General features: G+C 41.7%; 1 protein-coding gene across 3 annotated transcripts in view; it reads left to right on the top strand.

The window, feature by feature from the left end:
* The window catches only part of ap2a1 (adaptor related protein complex 2 subunit alpha 1), a 208665-nt gene that overhangs the window by 55384 nt on the left and 126388 nt on the right, over nucleotides 1-26893 (top strand). For all 3 annotated transcript variants that reach the window (XM_084329593.1, XM_084329592.1, XM_084329591.1), the window contains exons 3-6: nucleotides 5045-5238; nucleotides 5644-5773; nucleotides 19988-20089; nucleotides 21614-21873. In XM_084329593.1, the coding sequence (XP_084185719.1) occupies nucleotides 5045-5238; nucleotides 5644-5773; nucleotides 19988-20089; nucleotides 21614-21873 (686 nt within the window). The remainder of the gene's footprint in view (nucleotides 1-5044; nucleotides 5239-5643; nucleotides 5774-19987; nucleotides 20090-21613; nucleotides 21874-26893) is intronic.

The following is a 26893-nucleotide window of genomic DNA, read 5'->3' as shown; positions in this document are numbered from 1 at the left end:
TCCGCTTTAGCCAACGACCAAAATGAACGACGATCATCGCCCTTACACAGCACAGATAATCTCGCGGGAGCGAATAGCGTAGGCCTCAGGCCTAGTTTCCATAGTGTTTCAGCGAAGCGTACCTCAAAGTCTGCATGGAGTTTGGTCATGACCGAGAGAACAGCTTCACTTATCTCACTGATACCGGGCGACGGCGAGGGTAGATCCGGTGGCAGTTTGCCGGCTGGAGTGCTCATGGATCTGGTCTCCACCGACATCGCAGAAAGTTGAAAAAAGTCGACGAAAGTAGTTGAAACTCTACGACTCAACAAGCAGACAAATAACAAATAAAAATAAAATAAAGACTAAAGGGGAGAAAAGTATATTTTGCACGATAGAAGGGAGCTCTCGTGAAACACGTCTCACTCCATGAACGCCTAGCTCCGCCCTCCTCGATGCAGTCATTTCTTATTAATAATTGGTTATTAAGAATTGTATTAGTAATTAATTTCTCATGCTACCCCTACATAATACTGTCCATCTACTGTACCATGATACAGAAAACATTATTTGGGGAAAAACCTTGTCAGATCACATATTATCATCCCTCCACAGCGTGCTCAACTGTTGACATTCTAGTCTAATCTAAAGTCTTAAGAAAACTAACTATTTTAGTCAATGAACATACAGCACATATATACATGCCCTGATACAGTTTAAGTTTGCCATTCCCCTCCCTGCATATAACACACACTGGTGACTCATACCAACACACACACATACTCCAGCATACATCATAACCGAGCCTGACCGTGTATATTACCGACACACACTCCTTTCCCATTTCCTCTTATCGTCCCCCTCCTTTCGCCCCTTCCACCCTTTCTACTCTGCATGTGTCCATTCTGCATGACCTCACTTGACCCGTTTGTCATTATCCTCTCCTTTTCATCCCTCTGTCTTCCTTCCTGTCTTCACTCCTTACTCGCCCTCCTCCCCCTGCGGCGGCTTTCATATCCTTCTCTTGTCATCCTTTCCTCTCCCCCTTCTGTCTTCACCTGTTTCCTTCTCTTCTTTCTTTTGTTGTGTCCTACACCCCCCCCCCCCCGCGTCTATACTCATAACTGGTATTGGATATGGTTTTTGATATTGTAACTGTACTCATAACTGGTATTTGATACGGTTTTGGATATTGTATCTGTACTCATAACTGGTATTGGATATTGTATCTGTACTCATAACTGCTATTGGATATGGTATTTAATATTGTATCTGTAGTGTACTCATAACGGGTATTGGATATTGCATCTGTACTCATAACTGGTAGGGGTGGGAATCACCATATTGTATATCACAATATTGTATTTTAAAATGTGCCATGTGAGTGGCGTTAATATGCATTTGCGTTATTAACACGCCAACTTTGACAGCCCTAATGTATACTGTGTGTGTACTGTATATATATTAGGGGTGTAACGATTCATCGATTAATCGAAATGCATCGATTCTAATGTGATTATTCAACTGCATCAATTTGAAAATGTTAGAATACATTTTTTCTTTGTATTTGTATGTATTTTTTTTGTGTGTATTGTTTTTATTGACCTATAGTCCATTCATGCTGAGTGAATCAGTTCCCCCAGCCACATTTTTGTATTCAACTTTTTTTGGGGAATTAACTGATAGAAAATGAATCGAATAGAATCGTGGTCAAATGAAGAGATTTCATGATGCATTGAATCGTTGCCTGAAAAATCGTAATCGAAATTAATCATTGTGAGGTCGCATCGTTACACTTACACCCCTAATATATATACAAAAAGTATTTCCTGATGAGGCTAACAAATTTGCTTTTTACAAACATACCGTGTTCGAGCCAATCAGCAATACCAACTGAGTCACGTAACTAAATTGCCCACTACCTGTGTGAGCTGCTGCACTAAAAAAGTACAACGGGTGGATGTAATTTAGCCAAATCAGCATGGCTGTGAGTGTGAGTCTTTCACCTTTTACATATCTAACTTTGGCATGGGTCGATTGTTTAGATCGCTAGGCTAACAAATGCAAATATATTGTAGTCTACCCCGTTGTTCTGACCAGGATTACGTTCCTTTTGCCCACTTGATGCGCGCGCCGCACACGGAGTCTGACGTATCAGGGCTGTACACTGCGACGATCTCGTCGCAAATTGCCCCTTAATTTGGCCGTTGCGAGTTGGAAATATTATTTGGGAGCAACGTTGCAAGTTGTGATTTCAACCCTTCATTCGCATTTCACTCCTAAATTAATCCATACTAATTGGATACATTTTTTTAAAAACAAGGCTGTACAGTGCGACACAATGTCGTGGTGCTATGAAAGAATCTGTCGGCAATGAATGAACTTACTGCGATCACCGATAGCCTGAGTGAAAAAAAAGATTTGCGTGTGGTGTGAATCTGGGTCACGCTATATACTTGGTACTTGTAGTCTATCGTGCGATTAAAGACCATGTCCCTATCTGCGTAGTCTATACATCCAACACCAAATCCCATAATTCCTAGCAAAACGAAACTGAATGTGGCCTCTCTTCCTTTCAATATGGGCTATTGCATCGCCAAAGAAGCACCTCCTTTCAATACATTTAAGACGCAAATTTTGCTCTGCAAGAACAACGGAGTGGATATCAGTCCATCTTATGACAACCACGTCCGATGTGGAGAGATGATAAGATGATGATGATTGACGTGATGATGTGATGATTGATTGACGGGGACACGGACACTTCTAACGTTCAGGTTCAGCCATGCATTAGGTGAGTAGTAGTAGTAGCCCACTATTAGGATGTGAAATACTGTCTACTTAAATTTATAAAATATCAACCTATCTATCTATCTAATAATGAGACAATATGCAAATAAGATAATACTAATAATTGTCACGGTTCCCCTATATGAAATGAAAGTGGCTTGCAACTTTACTGCTGGTAAAATCAGTTTATTTCTCGTTTAGCATAGTATTACATTCCACTTCTATAAACAATCAAAGTCCTACCGTAAGAGCCTCATACGGGTCAATTAATCCTTTTTGATTAGTCTTTCCTTTGAGCTAAGTTGGACTGAACATTTCACTGTCAAAAGCGCAAATGTAAATAAGGTTGCGTCGCAACACTGTTTTCAAAATAAAGGTCACATATACAAATACCTCTCAATTCTTATTAACACTTTCAGCGCCACGCCTGGTTTTCCGTTCTACCGCTTGAATGCCACCATCGGCGCCAATGTTAACGTTAATATCGCCTAATCTATGTTTTAAATTATGGCTATGTGTCTAATCTGCCCATCGCATTATCAAAGACTATTTTCCAGTCAGTGCTGTGAAGGCAGATTGTTTTTTTATCGCGTTGTTGCCGTTTCAGAGCAGTTAGAAAAGCCCCCGTTTTGATATAAAAAACAGCTCATTCTGGAGCATTCTATGAAAATCGTCTTTTAGTGGAATATTCCACAACGTTGATATTCGTCTGCCTTTTTATGAATCGTTTTCAAATAAACGCTAGATGATCAATATTATACGTGCACGCACGCACATTACGGCCGCGCACTGATAATCGCTCCGTTGATTTCCTCACAGACTTTTACAGTGAAACCGAAAGAAGACATTTCACAAAACAGCTTATAACTTCATCAAACTTACTCTGATTATCCTACCACTGATAACATAGAGTCCTTACCTGACATCAGATGGTATCCAACTGGTATATTCCAATTCCTGATCACCATTCGAAAAAATCGATACGTGTATGGATCCAACGCGATACAGTAGAACTCCATGATCCGCGGGGATCTGAGGCTCCAGAATGAACTCTAGTAACCCCGGCTGGATCAGTGAACTGGAAAATGTGGAGTACCGGATTTTTTTCCCCATTCATTTTCATTGAGTCCATTCCAAAATCACTTATATCATCTGGGAGACGACAGGGGGCGCTTTTTTCCACAGTGATCGTCGGCGCCCCTCGGCTATACTCGGGTAGGCTCGGGTGATGCAATAATTTTTCAGATCACAAAAAAAAAAAAATAAAAAAATCTGAGAAATCTCGTGAGTGGCTAGCAACCACCTATAAAAAAACACGAGAAATCTCGTGAGTGGCACTGAAAGAGTTAAAAAAAAGTCCCGGATATACATAAACATTAATTGGCATAGATCTCTATAAACGGCCCAACACATTGATCACTTTAGGCACACACTGAAACCAGTAACATCACAAATATGAAGCAGGTAATTACCCATACAAATAATAAACCTTTCATGGGGTTATTTACAATAATAATTCATTTGATTTCTAAAGCACTTTTCATTGTGAAACAAATGTATGCAGAGTTTCTTGTCCTCCTGATTAATGCAATGGTGTGTGTGTGTGTTGTGGTGATCTCATTCAAGGAGCACTACACAAGCGCGCGCACACACATTGTTTTTGTTCTATTAGTGATTTACACACTTTCTCAGTTGGTTCATTATAAAAGATACAAACCTGAAAACAAACGCACTTAAATGTTAAATAAAAGGACCACAGTAATGAGGCAGGAGGAACATATTTTTTTAATAATGGTAAAATTGTTATTTAAAAATTTGCCCCTAAAAAATATTTTTTGCCCCTAAATTTCTCATTTAGGGGCAAGTGTGCCCCTAGTGAAAAAGCTTAGCGTACAGCCCTGCGTATACAACAGGTCTATACAAAATATTCTTGGGGGGGATAACCTTGTCACATCACGTATTGTCATCCCTCCTTACTTCTCTCTCCTCGCTCTCTGTGTGTGTACTTCCTCGTTTATGTTCATGAAGTCATTGCTTTCCATAGCGCCTTTCTGGTTCAATGCGTGCATTGATTCGATTTTTTTTGCTAATGGCCTATCAACAGCAGATGGTATTTTAATCATCACAATTAGTCCTAACTCCATCCCTCTCTGTCTCACCCAGGGCTACCTGTTCATCTCGGTGCTGGTGAACTAACTCCACCCCTCTGTCTCACCCAGGGCTACCTGCTCATCTCAGTGCTGGTGAACTAACTCCACCCCTCTGTCTCACCCAGGGCTACCTGTTCATCTCAGTGCTGGTGAACAGTAACAGTGAGCTGATCCGGCTCATTAACAATGCCATCAAGAATGACCTGGCTAGCCGCAACCCCACCTTCATGTGCCTGGCCCTGCACTGCATCGCCAACGTGGGCAGCCGTGAGATGGCCGAGGCCTTCGCTGGAGAGATCCCACGCATCCTGGTGGCCGGGTGAGCTGTATGAGTGGTGGGGTGGGGGTGGTCAGTGTAACTGCATTAATGTATTTTTCGTTAATATATATATTTATTTTGTTGTAGCCAACTAAACGTCATGAAATCTCTTGGCCATCTATTGTAGTCATATTATTGTCCTTGTTCCAGTCTCCATGTCTCACAGTAATAGAGGGGGTGCTGTGAGAGGAATATAATATAAAAGAGCAAACACAACTTTCATTTGACATTCAACAACAAATCAAAAGTAGCTAAATGTCTAAATGCAATTTAAAAAAGGGTCACGATTTTCATGGATGAATTGAATACTTAGGCTGAGTATGAAAAGGAGGGTCTAGTACCATCAGGGATCTGCCAGCCTGTTTCAGAATGCTCATTGTGTATGATCTGGAACGTCCCCCACAGTGACACCATGGACAGCGTGAAGCAGTCTGCTGCTCTGTGTCTGCTGCGCCTCTACAAGACCTCCCCAGACCTGGTGCTGATGGGAGAGTGGACCTCCCGCGTGGTGCATCTCCTCAACGACCAGCACATGGTGAGATTAAGGCCCTGTCCACACGATCACTGGTATTAATGACACCGTTTTTTTTTTTTAAATTATGCAAACAAATAAAACTCTGTCCACACGACTGGTTTAAACCCCGCACAGAGTGAAGTCATATGCATGTAGTACAATGCCAAAGCAGTAGGGGGCGATGTTGTTCAGACATGAAGGCCATTTCAACCAATCAGAAAAGGTTGAACGCTCACTACACTTCCTGCTTAAAAACAACAAAGTCACCATCTTTAAATACCTCGCGTTAGCCATTTAGCCAACGTAGCAATTATTTTTCAGCAAAGAAAGTGCAATAAAAGTGCAATAAACAAAACGGATACATTCACTGTGTTCTGCCTCTCATTTGTTGATGAAACAACCAACATCAACACAATTTACCACCAAGAGCGGATAGTTTAGTCCAGGGGTAGGCAACCCTAGGCACGCGTAGGCACAGGGGGCAGCAGTAAAACATTTTTTTTTTTTTTTTTTTTTTTTGCTCTGAAATATTATAGTGAAATATTTTGCACTGTTGTCGCATTTATCTTGTTGAAATCCTCCCACAGGTTCTTTTTACTACCACATATTTAATTGAGACCCTTTATTTGTTTATTATTTCAATTTATCTGGAAATACATTGCTACATCATTCAGTAACATTTGCAGAGCCTTATAACAAAAACATTATTACGGTCACTCACCATTGTGACCAGTGGGATTAATCAACAATTTTTATTATTTATTTTTCTATTTCATTGAACATTGCACATGTTAAAAGCCATTTCTTTTTACTCAAAATGTGAGTATTACCAAGTCAACTTGTGTTCTTAAAACAATGACAATAAACATAGTTTTATTAGGTTGAAATAATGTGGTTGTGTACTTATTTTTCTGTTGACTTATTATGGATTGAAAACTGAAAACCTTAATGCACAGTAACTGAACTCAATATTTTTAAGTTCTGGTAACTTATTATTATAATCTTTTTTACAGTGTAGTCTTGCGATCAATCAAAACTTATTTACACGATATACCTCACATTCACCCTCCATTCACATCCTGGTGTTCTCCTGGTGTTCTCCATTAGGCCTGTAGGTGGAGCTATGACAGCACACGTACAGTACACACCGATGGTGTGTGATGTGTCCAAAAATGAATGGGCAAATGTGAGTGAAATGGTCGCACTGTATGCAGCTGTTTGTGTGCATTGCATCCCCCCCCCCCCCCCCAACTCAGATTTAGGGTTGATACAACCATCATAATAATATTGTTAATAATAACAATAACAATAATGATGTAATAATGTAAAAATTATCATTAAAAATACCTGATTATCAGAAGAAAAAAATTACGATGCATGGAATATTGTTGAGGCACACTAGTTACAACTATATTTCAAACAGGCACTCAATGTCAAAAAGGTTGCTGACCCCTGGTTTAGTCTCACAAAAAGATCTCCGGTGTTGTTAGCTACATGCTAATGTGAATGGCATTCTCCATGTAGTTAGCATCGAGGCTAGCTGAGGCGATTTTGTTAGCTTACATGCTAACGTAATAATGTGGTAACGTTAACGCTAGTAGAATGAATGGATGCAAACGTTTAACACATTGCAGAATGGGTACAATACGGCTCAATACAAACAATTGTTAAGGGGATGCAGTCTGGACTGGGTAGTGGGTTCCTTATAACAATAACTTGACAACACATGAGTTGAGTTTAGCTGCAGCTACAGGTTTACTCTGGTCAGGTCAGGAATGCGACAACAGACATCATCAGTCAATCACAACACTCTTCAACACAGACGATACGTTTCGAACAAAAGTTTGTTACAATCATTTTCATATAACGCTACTTGGGACAGCTCTGCTGTAAACACTGGGAATAACCTCGGTTGCTATGCCCACACGCACCCACTGAAACCGTGATGTGCGCAAAACTTCACCCTGGATTCCGGTTTTCAAAGACCGCGGTTGCAGTGTAGCAAAACCCCGGTTGTGTGTGGGCGAACAGTGCAACTGCGCACATATAATCACGGTTACATTAAACCCAGCGCTCGTGTAGACGGCCCCTAAATTCCCCACTGCCTGAGCCAGGCTTCTGTTCTTCCTTCGCCTGTCCACTAGGTGTCCTAAATAGTAGGCGTATAGTTCAGCAGCCACAGTATTATGCTGCATTCATGTGCTCCTTAACACAATGGGGACCGGCCACGTATATATACGGGTTTCGGTGCCATGCGTTGTGGACCAGAGGCACGTATATAGCCGTGGCAAGTTGTAATTGTTTTATTCCATATTAATAACCGGATCAAGATCCCCGACCGGTTCTGCAGATCTACCCTCGTCTGTGGAATCGCGAACATGCAATACCGGCCAGATCCTCTTAGGGGCGCCATCGCGCTCCACTGCAGTATACCATGGGGGGCGAATGGAAATATTTTATTTTTTACCTTCCAAAGGCGTTTCATATTACCCTGATCCCGAACCAACAGCATGCACCGTTGATTACGTTTGGAATCGCAGATTTCACCATGGAATAAGGGGATTTATCATCAGCCAATGGACATATCGATCTACCAGATGCCGATCGATAACGGGGAAATGCTGGGGGGTATCCCACGGGCACACGGTAAGACCTTTATCACCTAATTTACAGCCGGATCGGACCTTGCTGTGCAACGCAAGCAGTCGATCAGTGAATGTGGCTAGTTACACGGACACTGTATTGGTAATCAATAACACTAAACGACGTCCCCCGCCCCCCCCCCCCCCCCCTCTTTCATCCATACATGCTCTGGGAGAGCCCGGATCATATGCAGTTTGTGTTATTTCTTTAGCATATATAAAACGGAAATGCCGTTGAATATAACGTTAGTAGCCTTTAGCTCCATAACTAGCTTTCCAGAAAATAGATGAGACGAAATCTGCGATAAAGCTTATATTCACGGCGCTATAAAATGACAACCTATTGATGGAATTCTTTTTTCTTTAAGCCATTTTGAAGGGACGGTTTATGAACTCAAGTGACAATGAGAATGGACGGATAGCAATACTATAAAGGATAGATATAGCTCTACAAAAAGACATCGGTGTGTTCGTTGACAAACCTTGGTCCTCTACCACCATATTAGACGGGTCCCAGCGGTCGTCAAAGTGTTAAGGCGAGACACTACAGGTGAATAGGGTAAAATGTTTTACTAATAGATATCACAATGAAACTTCCCCAGTTGATTACTTATATTAAGACGATACTTTTTTGTATTACAAGTTTTCTGAAATTGTATGTTTAAATATGCAAATGAGGCATGATCTACTTAAATATGCACTAATTTGCATATAATTCCAGGACAGAAATCTGAACATTGGATAAATTATAGTTTCATTTTGTTGACATATTAGAAGAAGAAGAGAAGTTGCCTTTGAGAACCAATGGTTCTCGAGCCGTAACGGCACATGGGGCAGGAGCCTATCTCCTGTTTTCGTAGCGTGAGGCAGCTTGATGTACAAGTACACCCCTTGGACATGACGCTAGTATGTCGCAAGGACTTCCCCCCCCAAACCAACCCTTGATGCTGAGTGTCAAGCAGGGAGGCTATGGGTACCATTTTTAAATAGTTTGGTATGACTCGGCCGGGGCTTGAACTCCCAGTCTCCCGAACTCAGGGCGGACACTCTACCCACGAGGCCACTGAGCCGGTTGACATAGAGCCAAAGGTTATTACAGAGGGGATTTTGGATATCTCTTTTTATCACTCCATAAATCAGAAAATACTCCATTCAGTCCATTTTTATGGTAAAATTCCATATTTCGCCATGTTTTTAGGAATAAAATGTGATATAAATCAGGGTATGAATGCGATATCAACTAACCCTTCTGTAAATACCTTCAGAACATAGATATGAATAGAACTGGAAGCTTTGGTGTATGTGAGTGCTACTGAAGTGGAGATTTCTGGCTCGGAGTATGAGGAAAAACTCATTTTTGGGAAAACGCCTTCAATGTTCTGTATTGTAAAATGCCATACTTTTTTTTTAAACAGATATTTACAAACACAATACCTAATCAAACCATTAGTAATTGACAACCTAAACACATGCCTGATAACTGAATAATAATAATAATGATGTTATTGAACTGAACAGAACTACAAAGAAAAGCGATAAACGCTAAAAAAAAAGTTAAAAAAAAAGAGAGAAAAAATAGCCATTTCCACTAAATGAGGCGTGATTGGACTATGACTGTTTAGTTTTTCTCTGATTTTTATTTGTATTATTCGGACAGGACTGAGTCTAGTTCAACGGACAAAATCAGCACTGGTTTAGACTTTTCCTACAACGCATTGCAGACTCAGGGGCAGGCTACAAACGTTTAACTTTTTACAGTTTCCTCGTCTCCCAGCCTGCGTGCGCGCGTTCCAGGTTTGTACTAAAAGTGTTTGGCGTTTAAAGTAAGCCCCTGACCTAATGGATACTAGACCTACAAGTTGCAAGCATTGCGCAGTTCAAATACTACACTAGATATTTTATGTGTGATTAGTATTTAGAAAAAATGAAAGCTAGTTTGAGCTTAGGAGGAAGACAAGTTAGAGAAACTCTTTTGGCCAGTAGTGAAATGTGGGGTGAGGGGGGATGTACAGTGTGCATGGGCTTTAGGTTAGTAGGGGGTGGGGGGTGGGTGTTTTTTCCTGTTGTGTTTTATAATTTTTTCTTCTCTCATATGGGTGTGGCTGTCTATGTATCTTTTCATAAGGGATATATTAATTAACTAAAGTCAGAACTGCAAGGTGAAATTTACTTCGTGGAATTGCAGGGGATTGAACAAAATTACAAAGGAGAAACGGGTAATGAGCAGGTTAAAATATTTGAAAAAAAAAAAGAAAAAAAATCTTACAAGAAACAAATCTATTGAACGAAGATGTTTCTAAAGTAGCAAAAAGGTGGCAGGGCCAAGTGTTATCTGCCCCCTACACCACTCATGCCAGGGGGGTTATGATACTAATCCATAAGTCTGTCCCATTACAGGTACATAATGTAGTAAGATAAGATAAGATAAGATATTCCTTTATTAATCCCCTTGGGGAAATTCATGACACACACATACAGCTCAACGTCTCATTAATAATAACACATCACAATCATTACATTTTTACAGTAACAATGGCACAGCATAAATTCAACAGACATGTACATTTGTTGACACATCTCATCTACAGGAGGCCTGAGACGCCGTATGCGATAGTCGGCAGCATCAACACAGAGTAGTAAAACAAGGCATCGCCGCACCAGGTGGCGGGAGGGATGGGATGGGGGAGACTGGGGGACAGGAATTTGGTAATGAAACAGTCTTAGGGCCCCCACCAACGCGCGTCGGAGGTAGCCGTCCTAGATAAGGCGTAGGCGCCAGACATACTCGCGGAGGGGGGAGTTGGTAGAGAATGGGGGAGGGGTGGGGGCCTCATCAATCTTATCGCCCCCAGACAGCACAGCTCGATCCTCCTTCCCCAGAATCGCCTCCCTGGAATTGCTCCCCCGCGCCGACCTCGACCTTGGTTGGTTTCACAGCAGAATGGGATAGGGGGGGGGGGGGGGGGGGTGGTGATACATGCAGCTTAAGGCAAATTGCTGCATATGGTCAAAATTGATTAATTAAATCAATTAATCAAATTAATCATCATCACCATCATCATACCCCCTATTAGCACGGTACGGTGGCATCTTTATTTTCACGTCTCTAATTTCCGACGTGATGTCCAGAATGGCCTGAGACCGCGACAGTTCCTCTGCGTGGTTAGAAGCAAGTCTCTCAAGAATTGTCTTCAAGCACGATTGTTCATCTACATGGTAGATCTCGCCCCGTTCCAACATGGTCTTGGAGCTCAGTTGTTCATCACCCCGCAGGGTATTGAGGTCAGCGATCCTTTTATACAGTTCCATTTGGTTGTCTTTGATCCCGGCCATATCCCTGGCCATGGGAATCAACTTCTTCCGAATTAGATTCAGACAGTACCAGATCCAACAGCTGACGGAGCCCAAGCCGAGCAGCATGCCAATTAGAAGATATAAGTCTTCAGCATCGTTTATCTCTAACAGGAAAAAGCATATCACAAGCCAGGTCCCGTATGAAATTATGGTGTATCCCGCCTGATAGCTCCCAAGAGGGCATAATGGGTCATCCGCATTTTGCCTCCTCGTCGAGAATATGCGATCAATCGCTGTAAAAGCCCAGCTTATTAGATCCATATTACGGTCAAAAGTCGAGTCGAGTTGATTCTGCTGTAAAAAGAAAAAGGTCAAAACGGCCGAGCACTGCAGGTAGATATATTATGGTCCAGGGTAGGTTACTGTCTGTAACGTTAACGCTGATAAATGTTTATGGTCCCAATGAAGAGGACCCTAAATTCTATGATAATTTATTTTTGACAGCCTCAACTCTTCCTGGACAATACATAATAGCTGGTGACTTTAATTGTACGTTAGACCCTTCAAAGGACAGGTCAACTGGTATAGAAGGTACTCACAATAAGTCGAAAAAGACGATACATCATTTTATGAAGGAATTAAATTTGTTGGATATTTGGAGGCATGGCAAACCAAATGCAGTAGAGTATTCCTGCTATTCCAGCACTCATAAAACACACTCACGCATAGACTACTTTTTAGTTTCAGCACTGCTTGCCTCCAAAGTAGGTGAATGTCAGTATAGCAGTATAGTTCTCTCAGACCACGCAGCGGTATCCTTGAACTATGAAGATACTAACCTAGTGAATGACCCATCAAGATGGCGTTTTCAACCAGGATGGCTCACGGATCACACATTTATAGACTTTTTGGAGAAACAGATTGACCTTATTTTGAATGCAACAAGTCCCAGACCTCTGCTGGCGTGAGGTGGGAGGCTTTCAAGGCTTTTATTAGGGGACAAATAATATCTTTCAGCTCAAAGAAAAAGGCTACAAGACTTGAAATGGAGAAATTAGATCAGGATATAAAAAAAAAATTTAAACTGAAATGTATCATAATAAACATACGACTACAGATGCTCATTCAAAACTACTACTGCTTAGATCACAGTACAATGAATTAGCAGCTAACAAAGCCGCTGCCGACCTAATGAGACTCAAACAGTCCTACTATGATCAGGGGGAAAAGCCTGGAAAGCTTCTTGCCTGGCGCATTAAACAACAAGCAGAAAGGTCCATCAATTGTATTGAAGCCCCAAATGGTAGAAATATAGTGGACCCAACAGAGATTAATGAGGCTTTTAGAGTCTTCTATGGGAAATTATACAGCTCTGAATGCTCTCCTAATCTGGACATGCAAACACAATTATTAGACAACCTAGATATTCCCAAAATTTCAAAGGAGGAAAGTAGGGCTTTAGATCAAAATAATAACTGACGTTGAAATTGCTGATGCAATCAGCTGTATGCAGGCTGGAAAAGCAGCAGGCCCAGATGGCATCCCCATAGATATTTACAAGAAATTCCAAACTAAATTAATATCACCCCTCTTGGAGATGTTTCAGGAATCCTTCGAGAATGGTCTTCTCCCCACATCTGAGGGGAGCCCTAATCACTTTACTTCCAAAACCAGGAAAACCTAATACAAAATGTGAAAATATGCGTCCAATCAGCCTTCAAAATTCGGATACCAAGATTATTAGTAAAATTATTGCAAGAAGGCTGGAGGTCCTTCTACCTAGGGTGGTGGGGGAAGACCAGAATGGATTTATTCAAGGGAGACAGGGTTTTCATAACTTCAGACGCATGCTCAATATTTTATATAACCACAAGGGGGCGACAGACACTGCCTTACTCTCACTGGATGCAGAGAAGGCCTTTGACCGTGTCGAGTGGCCTTATCTGTTTGAGGTGTTTAACACGATTTGGCTTTGGAGACGCATTCGTCAAATGGGTTAGATTGCTTTGTACAGGGCTTACTGCAGAGGTTCTGACGAATAGCAAGGTCTCTAAACCCTTTAACATTAGTAGAAGTTGCCCACAAGGGAGCCCTTTATCGCCCTTGCTTTTCATTCTTGCGATCGAACCATTTGCTATAGCAGTGAGGACGCACAGCGATATTCATGGGATTCGAGAAGGTCATATAGAACATAGGATAGCCCTCTTCGCAGATGATGTAATATTAATGCTAAAAAATCTACACCGATCTATCCCAGCACTCCTAAGTCTTATTGAAACATTTGGGAAAATATCTGGTTATAAAGTGAATCACTCCAAATCATCTATAATGTTACTCAATGAAAGAGAGAGGGAAAATGGGCTTGTTTGTGCTTCTACTCTCAACTCAACAGATACATTCACGTATTTGGGAATAAAAATTGTCCCTGAGGTGAATAAGATTTCTCAGATAAACTATGACCCAATTCTGGAAGCTAGTACTTCTTCAATAGAGCGTTGGACATCCCTACCTATCTCAATTATCGGCAGGATTAATATTCTAAAAATGAATATACTCCCTACATTTCTCTACCTATTCCAGAATATCCCTTTACCTCCTCCCTCGTTCACACGAATCAAGAAACTGTTTACCAACTTTATTTGGCAAAATAAACGCCCCAGATTACGTCCATCACTACTTTATCTACCATATGACCGAGGAGGCCTGAAATGCCCAAATATCCAATGGTATTACTGGGCAGCACAATTGCGGACGATCATGTTTTACTTCTCATCGGAAAATCCCCCTGCTTGGATCCATTCAGAATCCTGCTCTGTTAAACCGAGATTACCCTTGCACCTGTATTTGTACTCTGCAGACCGTAAATATCTGAAGAAAAATACATACAACCTCATTATTTTAAATATGATAGATGTGTGGTTTGACACACTTAAATATTTGAATATAAATACGTCCCGATCCCGGTTCAGTCCTATTTGGGGCAATGCCAATTTTAAATCGGGGCAAAACGATAGTGGATTTAAAGTATGGGCTGAAAAGGGGTTAAGGAAAGTGCAAGACGTATACAGGGAGGAGGATGAAGTATTCATGTCCTTTGCGGAAATATCTACAAAATATGATATTCCGAAACATCACTTTTTTTTAAATATCTTCAGCTAAGGAGTTTTATATCATCTCGGAACCATTCATTGGATATACCGAACATTTCCATCTTAGAGGTAGCAGTCACTAGACACTGTTATGGTAAAGGTTTAATTTCAATGCTATACGACTTATTTGTATCTGGTTCAGTTGAATCATCCGAATCAAAACTGAATCAATGGAACGAAGATATACTGTAGAGGAGGAAATATCTTTAGAAGAATGGAGCGTGGCATGTAAAGAGGCAGAGTCAGACAGCAACCTAAAACGTATACAATATAAATGGCTGATGCGTACATATATAACTCCTGTTAAATTGCATAAGTTTAATGATAATATTCCAGATACTTGTATTAAGTTTAGTGAGGCAAGGGGGACACTGTTCCACTGCATATGGGAATGTGTGAAAGTGAAAACCTTCTGGCAAGATGTTATCGATTTGATCGATCGATCAAAGAAGTTGCCATTGAATCCCAAGCTTTTTATTCTTGGTTTATATCCTACCACCCCACATATACAAAGCAAAGAGTTTAGATTTATAGATATGTGCATATTACAAGAAAAACATGTAATAGCTCTTAATTGGAAAAATGTCGATGGACCAAGAATTGGTATGTGGATTAAAGAAATGGCTTCAAACATGTCAATGGAAAAGATGGTGTATATTGTTAGATGTAAACAAAACATTTTTGATAATGCCTGGGGACCGTTTGTGTACTTCTTAAAGCATAATACGAATGTTGGGAACTTGCTTCAACAAGAACAGGATTAGGGGGAGTACTGTGGGACAACGCTTATTATTGTGTAAAAACAACAAGAAACACACTTTACTTAATGTGTAAAACATTTTGGTTGTATTATTATTTATGTTTATTTTTTATTTAAATCTGTATCGTTCTTTCCTATGTGAACCTGTTTTTGAAGTTAATTATTATTTTGTGTGGGGTGGGGTTAGGAGAGGGAGAACGGGGTGAAAATGTTTGCTGAATACTGCTCTGCTGATATACATGTTGTAATTTGCAAACTAAAAACCCAATAAATATATTGTTTAAAAAAAAGTGTGTTATTGACGTTTCATATCGCGCTTTTCCACTGCATGGTACCTACTCTACTCTACTCTACTCTACTCTACTCTACTCGCTTTAGGTACCTGGTACTTCGTTCCTTTTCCACTGCAGGTACTAAAATAAAGTACTCAGTTTGTCTCCGTGTGGGGAGGCGGGGCTGCTGGTGTACCCATTTGATGTGGGTACATGTTTGATGTGCCCAAACGGATCATTTCAGTGAGTGAGCGATTCGATTCACGCTCACGGCAATGAACCGATTCACTGATTCGACTCACGGTTCACGGTTCAGTCGCGCTTCCGGATCCTGCAGCGAGCCAAAAACGTAGAAAAAAATTTGGCCGATGTTATACATACAATTACATACAATTATACATACAATTGTTAAGGGGATGCAGACCAGAGAAAGACTTTCGTCTTGTTTACATCAGGGTCCCCCTGTTTACATCAGTAATCATCGGTAACAAAGTATAAACATTGCGATCATCTACTATTGAAGGTTCCAAGCCACAGTCTAAAGAAAATCAGGGATGCAGCCTTTGCTAACTATGCACCAAAGTTATGGAACACACTACCTATGGACATTAGGGAAGCTAGATCTCTTAATATTTTCAGAAATAAGCTAAAAACGTACCTCTTCACCATAGCCTTCTAATACACCCCGCTGTTGATTGTACTGTAGCACTATTTTACTCTGGCCATTCTATTGCATAATTTTACTATCTATTCTACTATTCTATTATTGCACTGTATTATTGGTGTGCAAACAAGTCAACTTACAAAAAAGAGGCTGTTGGAGGATTTCAACAAGATAAACATAACATTGCAAAATATTTCACTATAATATTTCAAAGCCCCCGATCGACGATATCCGTTGAGTTCATTGTGTGTGTCTGTGTGCGGGGGGGGGGACCGACTCATTGCCAGACGTGAGCGATTCGACTCACGCTCACGGCAATGAATCGGCTCTTATGAACGAGTCGCTCATGACCGACCCATCACTACCTGAGCTGAGAGCTCCAGCTCCAGACCATAGCTCTGTGACTGAGAGCTGAGCCTCCAGCATAGCTATGTCAGTGAGCTAGGCGCAAGCCAGAGTAAAACACAGTTTTCAATCAATCAATCAATCAATAACAACATTAACGAGACTCTCGTTGTGTCTATTCTGCTAACGCTAACGTTACCTCTCATTGTGTCTATTCTACAAGCGTTAACGTTAGCTAGGCTGTCTATGCTAACGTTAACGTTAGCATTAGGCTAACAAGCTGTAACGTTACCAGTCGCGTCTATTTGCTAACGTTAGCATTAGGTAATAACCGGTTTAAAATGGATGGTGATTACCTCACGTTGTGTCTATTCTACTAGCATTAACGTTACTCATACAAACAATCAATAGCGAGTTATATTGATCACGCTATGTACGATAGCCATGCTAAAACGCTAGCACAACATTAGCACCTAATCTAACAACAAGCTTAAGCCTTAACAAGTCGGCGATCTTTTTGCGAGACTAAACTCTCCGCTCAGTGGCAAATTGTGTTGATGTCGGTTTTGTTTAATAAATAAATGAGGCAGAATACACAGTGACTGTATCCTTTGTTTATTGCACTTGTGCCTGCTGCAAACATACTGAAATCCTATGCGAGACATTAAAGATGGCGGCTTTCTGTTTTCGTTCAGACTCTCCAACGAGTGACGCATCTCTCTTCTGACCAATCAGTGGTCTGCAGTGTTTCACGTGACTTTTCTAGTACCAGTTCTACCCGCTTGGAACCACGACAGAGCAGGGACTAAAATAGTACCCAAAAAGTACAGAAAAAGTACCTGGTACCAGGTACTTTGGTAATGGAAAACCGAAAATACCGAGTAGAGTAGAGTAGAGTAGGTACCATGCAGTGGAAAAGCGCCTTCTAGAAGACATGTTTAGGAAGCAAAATATAACAATCTCAAAATCAACAAAAAAAAGGTGTATTTGCCTATTCACCTGGGGTGTCTCGCCTTAAAGAGAGAGTTCAGAATGTTGCACCCCAGCTCCTAGTCCTATTTCCTACTAACCAATGATGTTTATCAGTGGCTCTTTTTCTGTGCAACCGATGCTATTCCTCATAGGGTGGGAATCACCAGTTTATGATACGATATCGATTCTTTGGACAACGATATGATAAACCGCACGTTAATGTCAACGGCACAATACATGTTTTCAAACTCTCTTTAGGTGTTTGCATTTCATGGGGAGTCTCTGATATCTTGGCAGGGCTGTACGCTAAGCTTTTTCACTAGGGCGCAGGTGCCCCAAAATGAAAAATTTAGGGGCACAGAATCTTGTTTAGGGGCACTTTTTTAAATAACAATTTTACCATTATAGTGCAAAAAAAATCCTCCTGCCTCATTACTGTGGTCCTTTTATTTAACATTTAAGTGCTTTTGTTTTCAGGTTTGTATCTTTTATAATGAACCAACTGAAGTATTACCACAGCTGCAAAATTTCTTCTTTCATTGATAACAGTGTATTAACAGTGTTCATTAGGGATGGGTATCGTTAGGATTTTATCGATACTACTACTACTCTTATCGATTCGATACTGCTTAACGGTTCGGTACTTTATCGATACTCTTATCGGTTCTTTTTGATTATTTTGCAAGAATTTATTTTTTATTAAGAACATAATCGACATTACTTTATTATTCTTTTATATAACTATTACTGCACATGGCTACTTTTTGATCAATTAATACAAGCAGATAAATTAACTATTTTGGGACTTTCTATTTTATTTAGAAAGTTCTTAAATCAGAATGTCCCACCCAATACCCAGCTGTTAAAAACGGTTCAATACTCAATACTTTTAGTAGAGATACTTTTAGAACAATAGCCTGATGCTGTAGAGCGCAAGCTTTGCGTAGTGGGTGTGTCAACAGTGTCAGCTGAACTCGCACCAAACAAGGCATAGGGAAATAGTCAGACATCCCAGAATTATTTCATAATACAAAGTTTCTGATTGGATATTTGGATTAAACCAAGTTGTATGCAGTGATGACCGGTCTTTCCCAGCGGAACACAAGTTACTTAACGTTACACGGGTCGCGCTATGCATGCTTAGCTTGCTAACGATAGCAGTGTAACTTAATGTTACACACGTCGTGCTATGCATGCTTAGCTTGCTAACGTTAAGATAGGAGATAGCAGTGTAACTTAATGTTACACAGGTCGCGCTATGCATGCTTTTTTCGAATGTTTCGTTCTCTCCACTATGATGAGCTCTGCTCTGCTTCAGCACGGACAGCACCTCAAGTACCTGTATGTGTCGGCTGGGTGGCGTAGCGGAGATTGCGCTCGTCACCAATGCAAGAGACTCTGGTCTCGACTCCCCGAGTCAGCATTGCCTGCAGCTTGGGCCAGTTGTCATACTATCTCAATTGGCAGAGGTAGCGGGTGGAAAGTCGATGGGTGGGGATTGGACGTTGTGGACAGCGAAAGTAAACAGTCTTCTCGGCTGTGGCTCCAGGGGAGTTTAATAGTTCTGGCTCTGCTAGTTTCTTTTCTATCATTTGGCGCTTTTTTGGTGGACAAACCACTGCACATGTGCACCGTGACTAGCGACTGGACTAGCTCTGCTAGCACACATAGCCTACTGTGTACAGACGGTTTCAAACTGTATTTTAAATTAGAAAGCAAACAATAAATCTCAATTTGGTCAGTATTGTCATTTGGACAAGCAAAGCCATTACTTTACGTTGCAGGCAAGAAAGACAAGTCTGTCCACTGTCTCTGGTTTTAAAACTGCCCTGTTGCAGGTAAAAAAAAAACTATATATATGTTGATTTTTTTTTATTATCAATCGATATTGATTATTAAAATATATCGCGATAATTATCGTTATCGTTTTATCGCCCAGCCCTATGCTGTCACTTGATTCTTAGATGCCAAGTGTTCTGTTGATTTTTGTATTGTACTGTAACCTATTTCTATTATCCCCCTCCCCTAATATTTATCTCCCTTGCTTTCTTTATTTCTGTCTTTCCATCTCTTTCTCTTATCATTATCTCTTTTTGTCTGCCCTTCTCTCGCTCTCGCTCTCTCTCTCTTACTCCAGGGCGTAGTGACAGCAGCCATCTCTCTCATCACCTGTCTCAGCCAGAAGAACCCAGATGAGTTCAAGACCTGTGTTTCCCTGGCTGTCTCCCGCCTCAGCAGGGTGGGTGTGTGTGTGTGTGTGTGTGGGCGGGGGCAGAGTATTATGGCCATATCGAGCAGCCCGGTGTGTGTGTTGGTAGCAGAGACAAAATTCTCCCAATTGCAGCTGGTAACTCCAGTCTTGGATCAGCCACACTGTCACCAAACAACTATAAAACAATTATTGTAGTTCAAAGCTATTTGGAAGTTATTTAGTTTTGGAGGGGCGTTCTAACCTCAGAATGTAGAAGACTACCTAGAGAGTTTACCACCTTAATTCACACTGCATCTACAATATATAGTTTTTTGATCTTGATATTGTTTCATGATCTGATATAATTCTAATGGTACATTCAAATACAGATAGAAATACTGTCTTGCTTTACTCGGATCACATAATTATCAAAATTGGCATAAAACATGCTTTTGGTCCCAACTAGGGGTGTAATGGATCATAGTTGATCTGTGATCCGTACAGGTCACCCCCCACAGTTTGGCACACAGTTTGAAGCATGGATTAATTAAAAAATTTAACCATCATAGTGAGCTATGTCAGATGATATTCTATTTTTTTTTATCTACTTTTTCTCCCCATTTTCTATTTTTCTCCCTTCCCCAATTTCGTATTGTCCAATTCTACCCTCCCCTGTCTCGAACCCTGTTGGCCATGCCTCCCACAAGCCGGCTGCAATGTGGACGAAGCCTTGCATCACGTGTCCCCTCCGGTACTCGAGGAGGCAGCCGTCGCATCTTTTCACCTGCACAGTGCGATCTCTCAGCGGCGAGGGTCTGCGTGGGAGGGACACGCCGCCCTCGTTGCTTCCTGATTCTACTGCGCAGGCGCACCAACCGACCTGTAGGAGTCGCTGTCCACAACGTCCGATCCCCACCCACCAGCTTCCCGCCCCTAATACTGCCAATTGTATTAGTATGAACGACCAGCCAAGCTGGTAGCAACGCCGAGAGCTGGGCTCGAACCCAGCATCTCCTGCGTTGGTGGCGAGCGCCTTGCCCACTGCGCCACCTAGCCGCCCCTTCAGATGATATTCTCCAGCATTGTTTAGGTCTGCTGTTTGGGCGCATTACACATTTAGTTTTGTCTATCATAGAGACGCATTAAACAGTGACTGTGAGAATTGCGCACTGCAAGGCATAGCAAACAAAAATTTATTATTTAGCGTAACATGAGAGCCACCTACAATTAACAAAATAGGCCTAATTGATAATAGACCAAGTGTGTGTTCCTTATGCCACTCAGATAAAGTATTTTGCTGATCTGAAATGTATCCGAACCGTGATAAAATCCGAATCATGAGTTTTGTGATCCATTGCACCCCTAGTCTCGACAGTGGCAAAAAGAAAAACATTTCTACATGTAACCTATTCAATATCTATAGGCTACAGAGCATTCATAGCAGTGTATTTAATACTATTCATTAAGATATATCCACATTTGCTCCATCACGCCATGCGAAAAGCTCACATTTTCACCAAGCTGCTTCTGTCTTGCTCCGGTCCTACAACCTCTGTGCTCGCCCTCATCCAGATCGTGTCGTCAGCCTCCACCGACCTGCAGGACTACACCTACTACTTTGTCCCTGCACCGTGGCTGTCCTGCAAGCTGCTGCGCCTGCTGCAGTGCTACCCTCCACCGGAGGACGGGGCGGTGAAGGGCCGCCTGGTGGAGTGCCTGGAGACCATCCTCAACAAGGCCCAGGAGCCACCCAAATCCAAGAAGGTGCAGCACTCGAACGCCAAGAATGCCATCCTGTTTGAGGCCATCTCCCTCATCATCCACTATGACAGGTAGGGGCTTTTATTTTCTTTATTTTTTTGTTTTTATTTTTTACAATAAATGTTTTCTCCCCACATAATCAGTTTATTTATTTTTAAAAAATCTGAATTTGGTTCTTTATTATTTTATTTAAATTAATCCGGAATCTTAATTCTTTATTTGAATAATACTATATTTGTATTCACCAAATACAATGAATATTGGTCTTGTAACAGGAATTTCTCTTGGTTACTGTCACGTCCTGGCTTTAGGCAGAATCACAAACGGTGGTTTAAGAGAAGTTCAAATGTGATTTAATTCATTAATTGTGCACTAGTTAGATGACATGTTGTGCATGTTTTAAAATGTATATTTTTTTACATTATTATTAACTCATTCAGCGCCAGCTATTAGGCTTGGCCTTGTAGCTAACGTGCCAGGTTTCCATTACATATTTTCACTGTGCGTCACTATGTTTGGAGAGCTATATCTATATTCTATATTATAGCTATGGGCACAATACTATGGTCATTTGACAGTGACTTTCTTCCGTCCAAGATGCAAAAAAGAGATAATTTTTCCATGCATACGTTTGCGCGTTATCCCGTGGTGAATATAAGTATAATTTCAGACTGATCTGGGATCATTCCTGGGAAGCGAGTAATAGGGCGCAACGTGAATTCTACTATAAGTGTTGGCCATTCTTGCCTGGACACGCTACTATTTCCAAATCAAATGTATATACCGTAATTCCTCTAATAGTAACCCCGGCTTGTATTTATTTCAACTGTAGCGGGTACCAGGCTTGTATTAGGAGGAGGCCTGTATAAGAGGGAGGCCTATATTTAATTTAATTTCAAACGGATCATAATGAATAAATCAACATTTTGTGTCAGTTTGAACCCAGTAAAATGTACTGGGTTCATTTATTGAAACCAAGTACTGTATGAAATAGTAAACAGTGCAATTACAGGTGGTCACTGGTAATTTCAACGTTTTCAAAGTGAAATCAAGTAACTAGCTCAGTATGCAGCTCAGTATATTAGTAACCCGGCTTGTATTAGGAGGCCGGCTTATAATTGCTTAGCTCAAGAGCGCACCCGGCCATTAATAGAGACCCGGCTTGTATTTGAGACCCGGTTACTATTAGAGGAATTACGGTAATAGGTATTATGTTTCATCATGAATGCATGAAAGGGGGGGGTGGGGTTGTTTTTTTGTGCTTTGATGGCCAGTAACGGCATTCGTGTTGAACACTACAAGTCAAGTCAAGTCAAGTCAAGAGTTTTAATTGTCACGGCATACAGGTATACAATGAAATGCGGCTGGTCTTGCCCGCGACGATGTGCAATACAGTGGTACAACATATAATAGAATCCAATAAAAATACAGTGGTACAACATATTACTAGAATCCAATAAAACAGTGCAATAAACAGGTACATGGTGTGCCATCTCGGTATCTGTACATTAGTATTTACAGAGCATATAGGACATGCTAGGTAGCTTTAGTAGTGCAATACACTGTTCCTGATGTTATACTACTTTAAAGTGGCCTTTCCTCTGGCCATAAGTGTGCGTGTGTGCGGCATGAGTGTTAAAGTGGCTGCTAGTGTGTGAGCGTGCTCAGCGTGCGTGTCGTGTATGTGCTTGTGTGTGCTTGTGTGTGGATAGTTCAGTTTCTGTGTCTCTCAATGTTCATTGTTCAAGGCTCTGAAGAAGCCGATCAGCTGGATGGATATGAAAACATTGTTGGATCAAGCTGAAATTGATGTCAGTTAGTCCTTACCTGTGGTTGGTGGCAGTGGCGTCGTTTCAGTAAAAGCCAAGGTATGGCAAGGAGGGAGGGTGGCTGTTGCGGCTGGTCGCGGGGGGTAGATTTGTTATATTTTTTTTAATCAGTTGTGCAATAGTCCATTTTGGTGAGTTGTTTCTATACAAGTCATAACGCCGCACGAGAGAGAGAGAGATTTTTATGTTAGTAAGCGTTCTTATTTCATAAAACATTGTGAATTTCACTCAGGATATATTACTTAAGCCAGTGGACAATGTTTGTGTGGACAGATGGCGGCGAATCTGCGTTAATATAAGTACACAGGCTCTTCCATCCCTAGGCCCAGCACACCCCCGAAGTCTGGTTTGGCACACACACCGGAGACCGAAGCCAATCCTCCTCCAAGAATACCAGCCATGCCACAGCTCTGAAGACGGAGATTCTGTGCACGCTAAAAGCGGACATTTCTGCGATAATAAAGGTAGAAATGAAGAATGCACTTTCCGAGAACCTAAAGGACTTTATTAGAAAGGAGCTGCAGGAGGTAAAAATGGAAATACGTAATGATATAGCCGCAATACACGGCGAGATAGACATGCTGAAAACCACGGTTGGTGAAATCGAGACAGGACTATCAGCGTGGTCGGATGAAGTCGTGATTTTGCAGACTACAGTCAAGGATTTAAAGGGGAGATGAAGCATAGCGATATAAACATAGTCATAGCATCAAATTGGTATTTAGATAAACCACAGAAAAAAATCACGTTATAAAAATAAGGCGTTTCTAAGAAAAAACGATTTGTTATGTCCATTTATGTAGCATTTATTAACATGTGCGCCGCCATTTTGTTGCTGACGTCACGGTGATAGTTTGGTCTGGCTCCTGGTTTACACTGCTGGTTAGCTGCCTAGTAAACATGGAGTGTCTTGAAGGTCAGTCAGTAAATGCAACGTTACCTAACAAACAACGGGACCGCGGTGGTTCTTTTTGTATTGCTCCCGGCTCTTCAAACAAATTTTACCGCGTGAAAGAGAGAGGAAAGTTGGTTCATTTCCACAAACTACCAGTGAAAAAAACAGTGTTGTTGGCGCGTTGGCTGGCTGCACTCAAGCGGCGCGATCAGTCTGTTGGACAGGGAATGAAGATCTGCAGCGAACACTTCATTGCCTTGGATTATGTTGTTGAGGGTGGGAGGTTTGTCCAGAAGACCAATCAGCTGAATCCTGATGCGGTTCCCTCGGTCTTCGACAGACAGACCGGCCCAGGCAGTTCAACCAGCGTCAGCCCTGCACCGGAGCATTTAGCGTGCTGGCTACCTAGCTACGGTTCAGCTAACTAGCTACATGCAGCATTTAGCATGCTGGCTACCTAGCTACGGTTCAGCTAACTAGCTACATGCAGCATTTAGCGTGCTGGCTACCTAGCTACGGTTCAGCTAACTAGCTACATGCAGCATTTAGCGTACTGGCTACCTAGCTACGGTTCAGCTAACTAGCTACATGCAGCATTTAGCGAGCTGGGTTAGCCGGCTAGTTGGCTTTGAATCCCGGCTAGGTAGCCAGCACGCTAAATGCTGCATGTAGCTAGTTAGCTGAACAATAGCTAGGTAGCCAGCACGCTAAATGCTGCATGTAGCTAGTTAGCTCAAGTTTCAAGTTTCTCAAGTTCAAGTTTCTTTATTAGTTGACATGCAAAGATACAGAATACCTTCACATGGAATGCTTTTTTATCCTAGGTAGCCAGCACGCTAAATGGTCCGGCGCAGGGCTGACGCTGGTTGAACTTCCTGGGCCGGTCTGTCTGTCGAAGACAGAGGGAACCGCATCGGGCTTCAGCTGCTTAGTGGTCTTCTGGACAAACCTCCCATCCTCTTCAAAGACACCCTCAACAACATAATCCGAGGCAATGAAGTGTTCGCTGCAGATCTTCATTCCCTGTCCAACAGACTGGTCTCGCCGCTTGAGTGCAGCCAGCCAACGCGCCAACAACACTGTTTTTTTCACTGGTAGTTTGTGGAAATGAACCAACTTTCCTCTCTTATACGCGGTAAAATTAGTTTGAACAGCCGGGAGCAATACAAAAAGAACCACGCGGTCCCGTTGTTTGTTAGGTAACGTTGCACTTGCTGACTGACCTTCAAGACACTCCATGTTTACTAGGCAGCTAACCAGCAGTGTAAGCCAGGAGCCAGACCAAACAATCACCGTGACATCACCATCTAAAATGGCGCCGCCCATGGCGAAAACAGAGAAATTACATTTGAGTTGTCAGACAAATAAGCAGGATTTAACATTTGATTATAGGACCCCGTCTTACCCAAGGTACACAACAAACAAACTAGGCTCATATTGTTCAATGCTTCATCTCCCCTTTAAAAGCTGAGGTGGCTGAGATCAGAACGAAGAGTGAGGACATGGAGGGAAGAATGAGAAGAAATAATGTGAGGATAATAGGGGTCCCGGAGACAAATGGGTCGAGCTCGACAGCCGCCGTTTCCAAGCTGGTTAAGGACGTACTGAAGATCAAGGATGAGATTCTGGTTGATCGCTCACACAGGAGCCTGGGGCCGAAAAGATCAGATGGAAAGCCGCGTGCAATCGTAGCTAGGCTACATTATTACCAAGATTGTGTCGAAGTGCTGAGCAGAGCGTGCACCCAGACCCCACTACAGTTCGACGGAGTGGACATTGCGATCTTCCCGGACTACGCAGCAAGTGTCTCGAAGGCCAGAGCGACATTCATGGAGGTGAGAAGACTTCTACGAGGCCGTACCGACACCAGATACGGCATATTGTTCCTGGCCCGATTACGCATCACGTACAATGGAGAAGATAAAGAGTTTGTCGATGCAGGTGAAGCGATGCGATACGTCAGGAAGAACATTGAATGAATTAATGACTTATTTATATAGCACCCTTCACAGCACGAATGCACAGGGTGCTTTACACTACAGCTTAATATAAAAAACACAATAAAACAAAATCAGAAATAAATGACGACAACAGACGGTAGTTAAAAAAAAACAGTGAAACCAGATAGAAAAAGTAGAATAAAAGAATTTGGATAAAATCATGAGTCACTAATTAAAACAAAACTATAGGAACAGTGAGGACAAGAAAAAGAAAAAGTGCCTATGTATGACCAAAGGCCTGTCTGAACAAATGTGTTTTTAGTTGTTTTTTAAAAGAGTTTTCAGAGGGGGCAGGTCCAGGGGGAGAGCGTTCCAGAGCCTTGGTGCTGTCACCTCGAAGGCTCGATCACCCCTTGTTTTCAGCCTC

The sequence above is a fragment of the Notolepis coatsorum genome (assembly GCF_963971535.1).
Source record: "Notolepis coatsorum genome assembly, chromosome: 14".
Lineage (NCBI taxonomy): Eukaryota > Metazoa > Chordata > Actinopteri > Aulopiformes > Paralepididae > Notolepis > Notolepis coatsorum.
The sequence above is the reverse complement of the archived record's forward strand: the minus strand, read 5'-3'. Positions and strand labels throughout refer to the sequence as shown.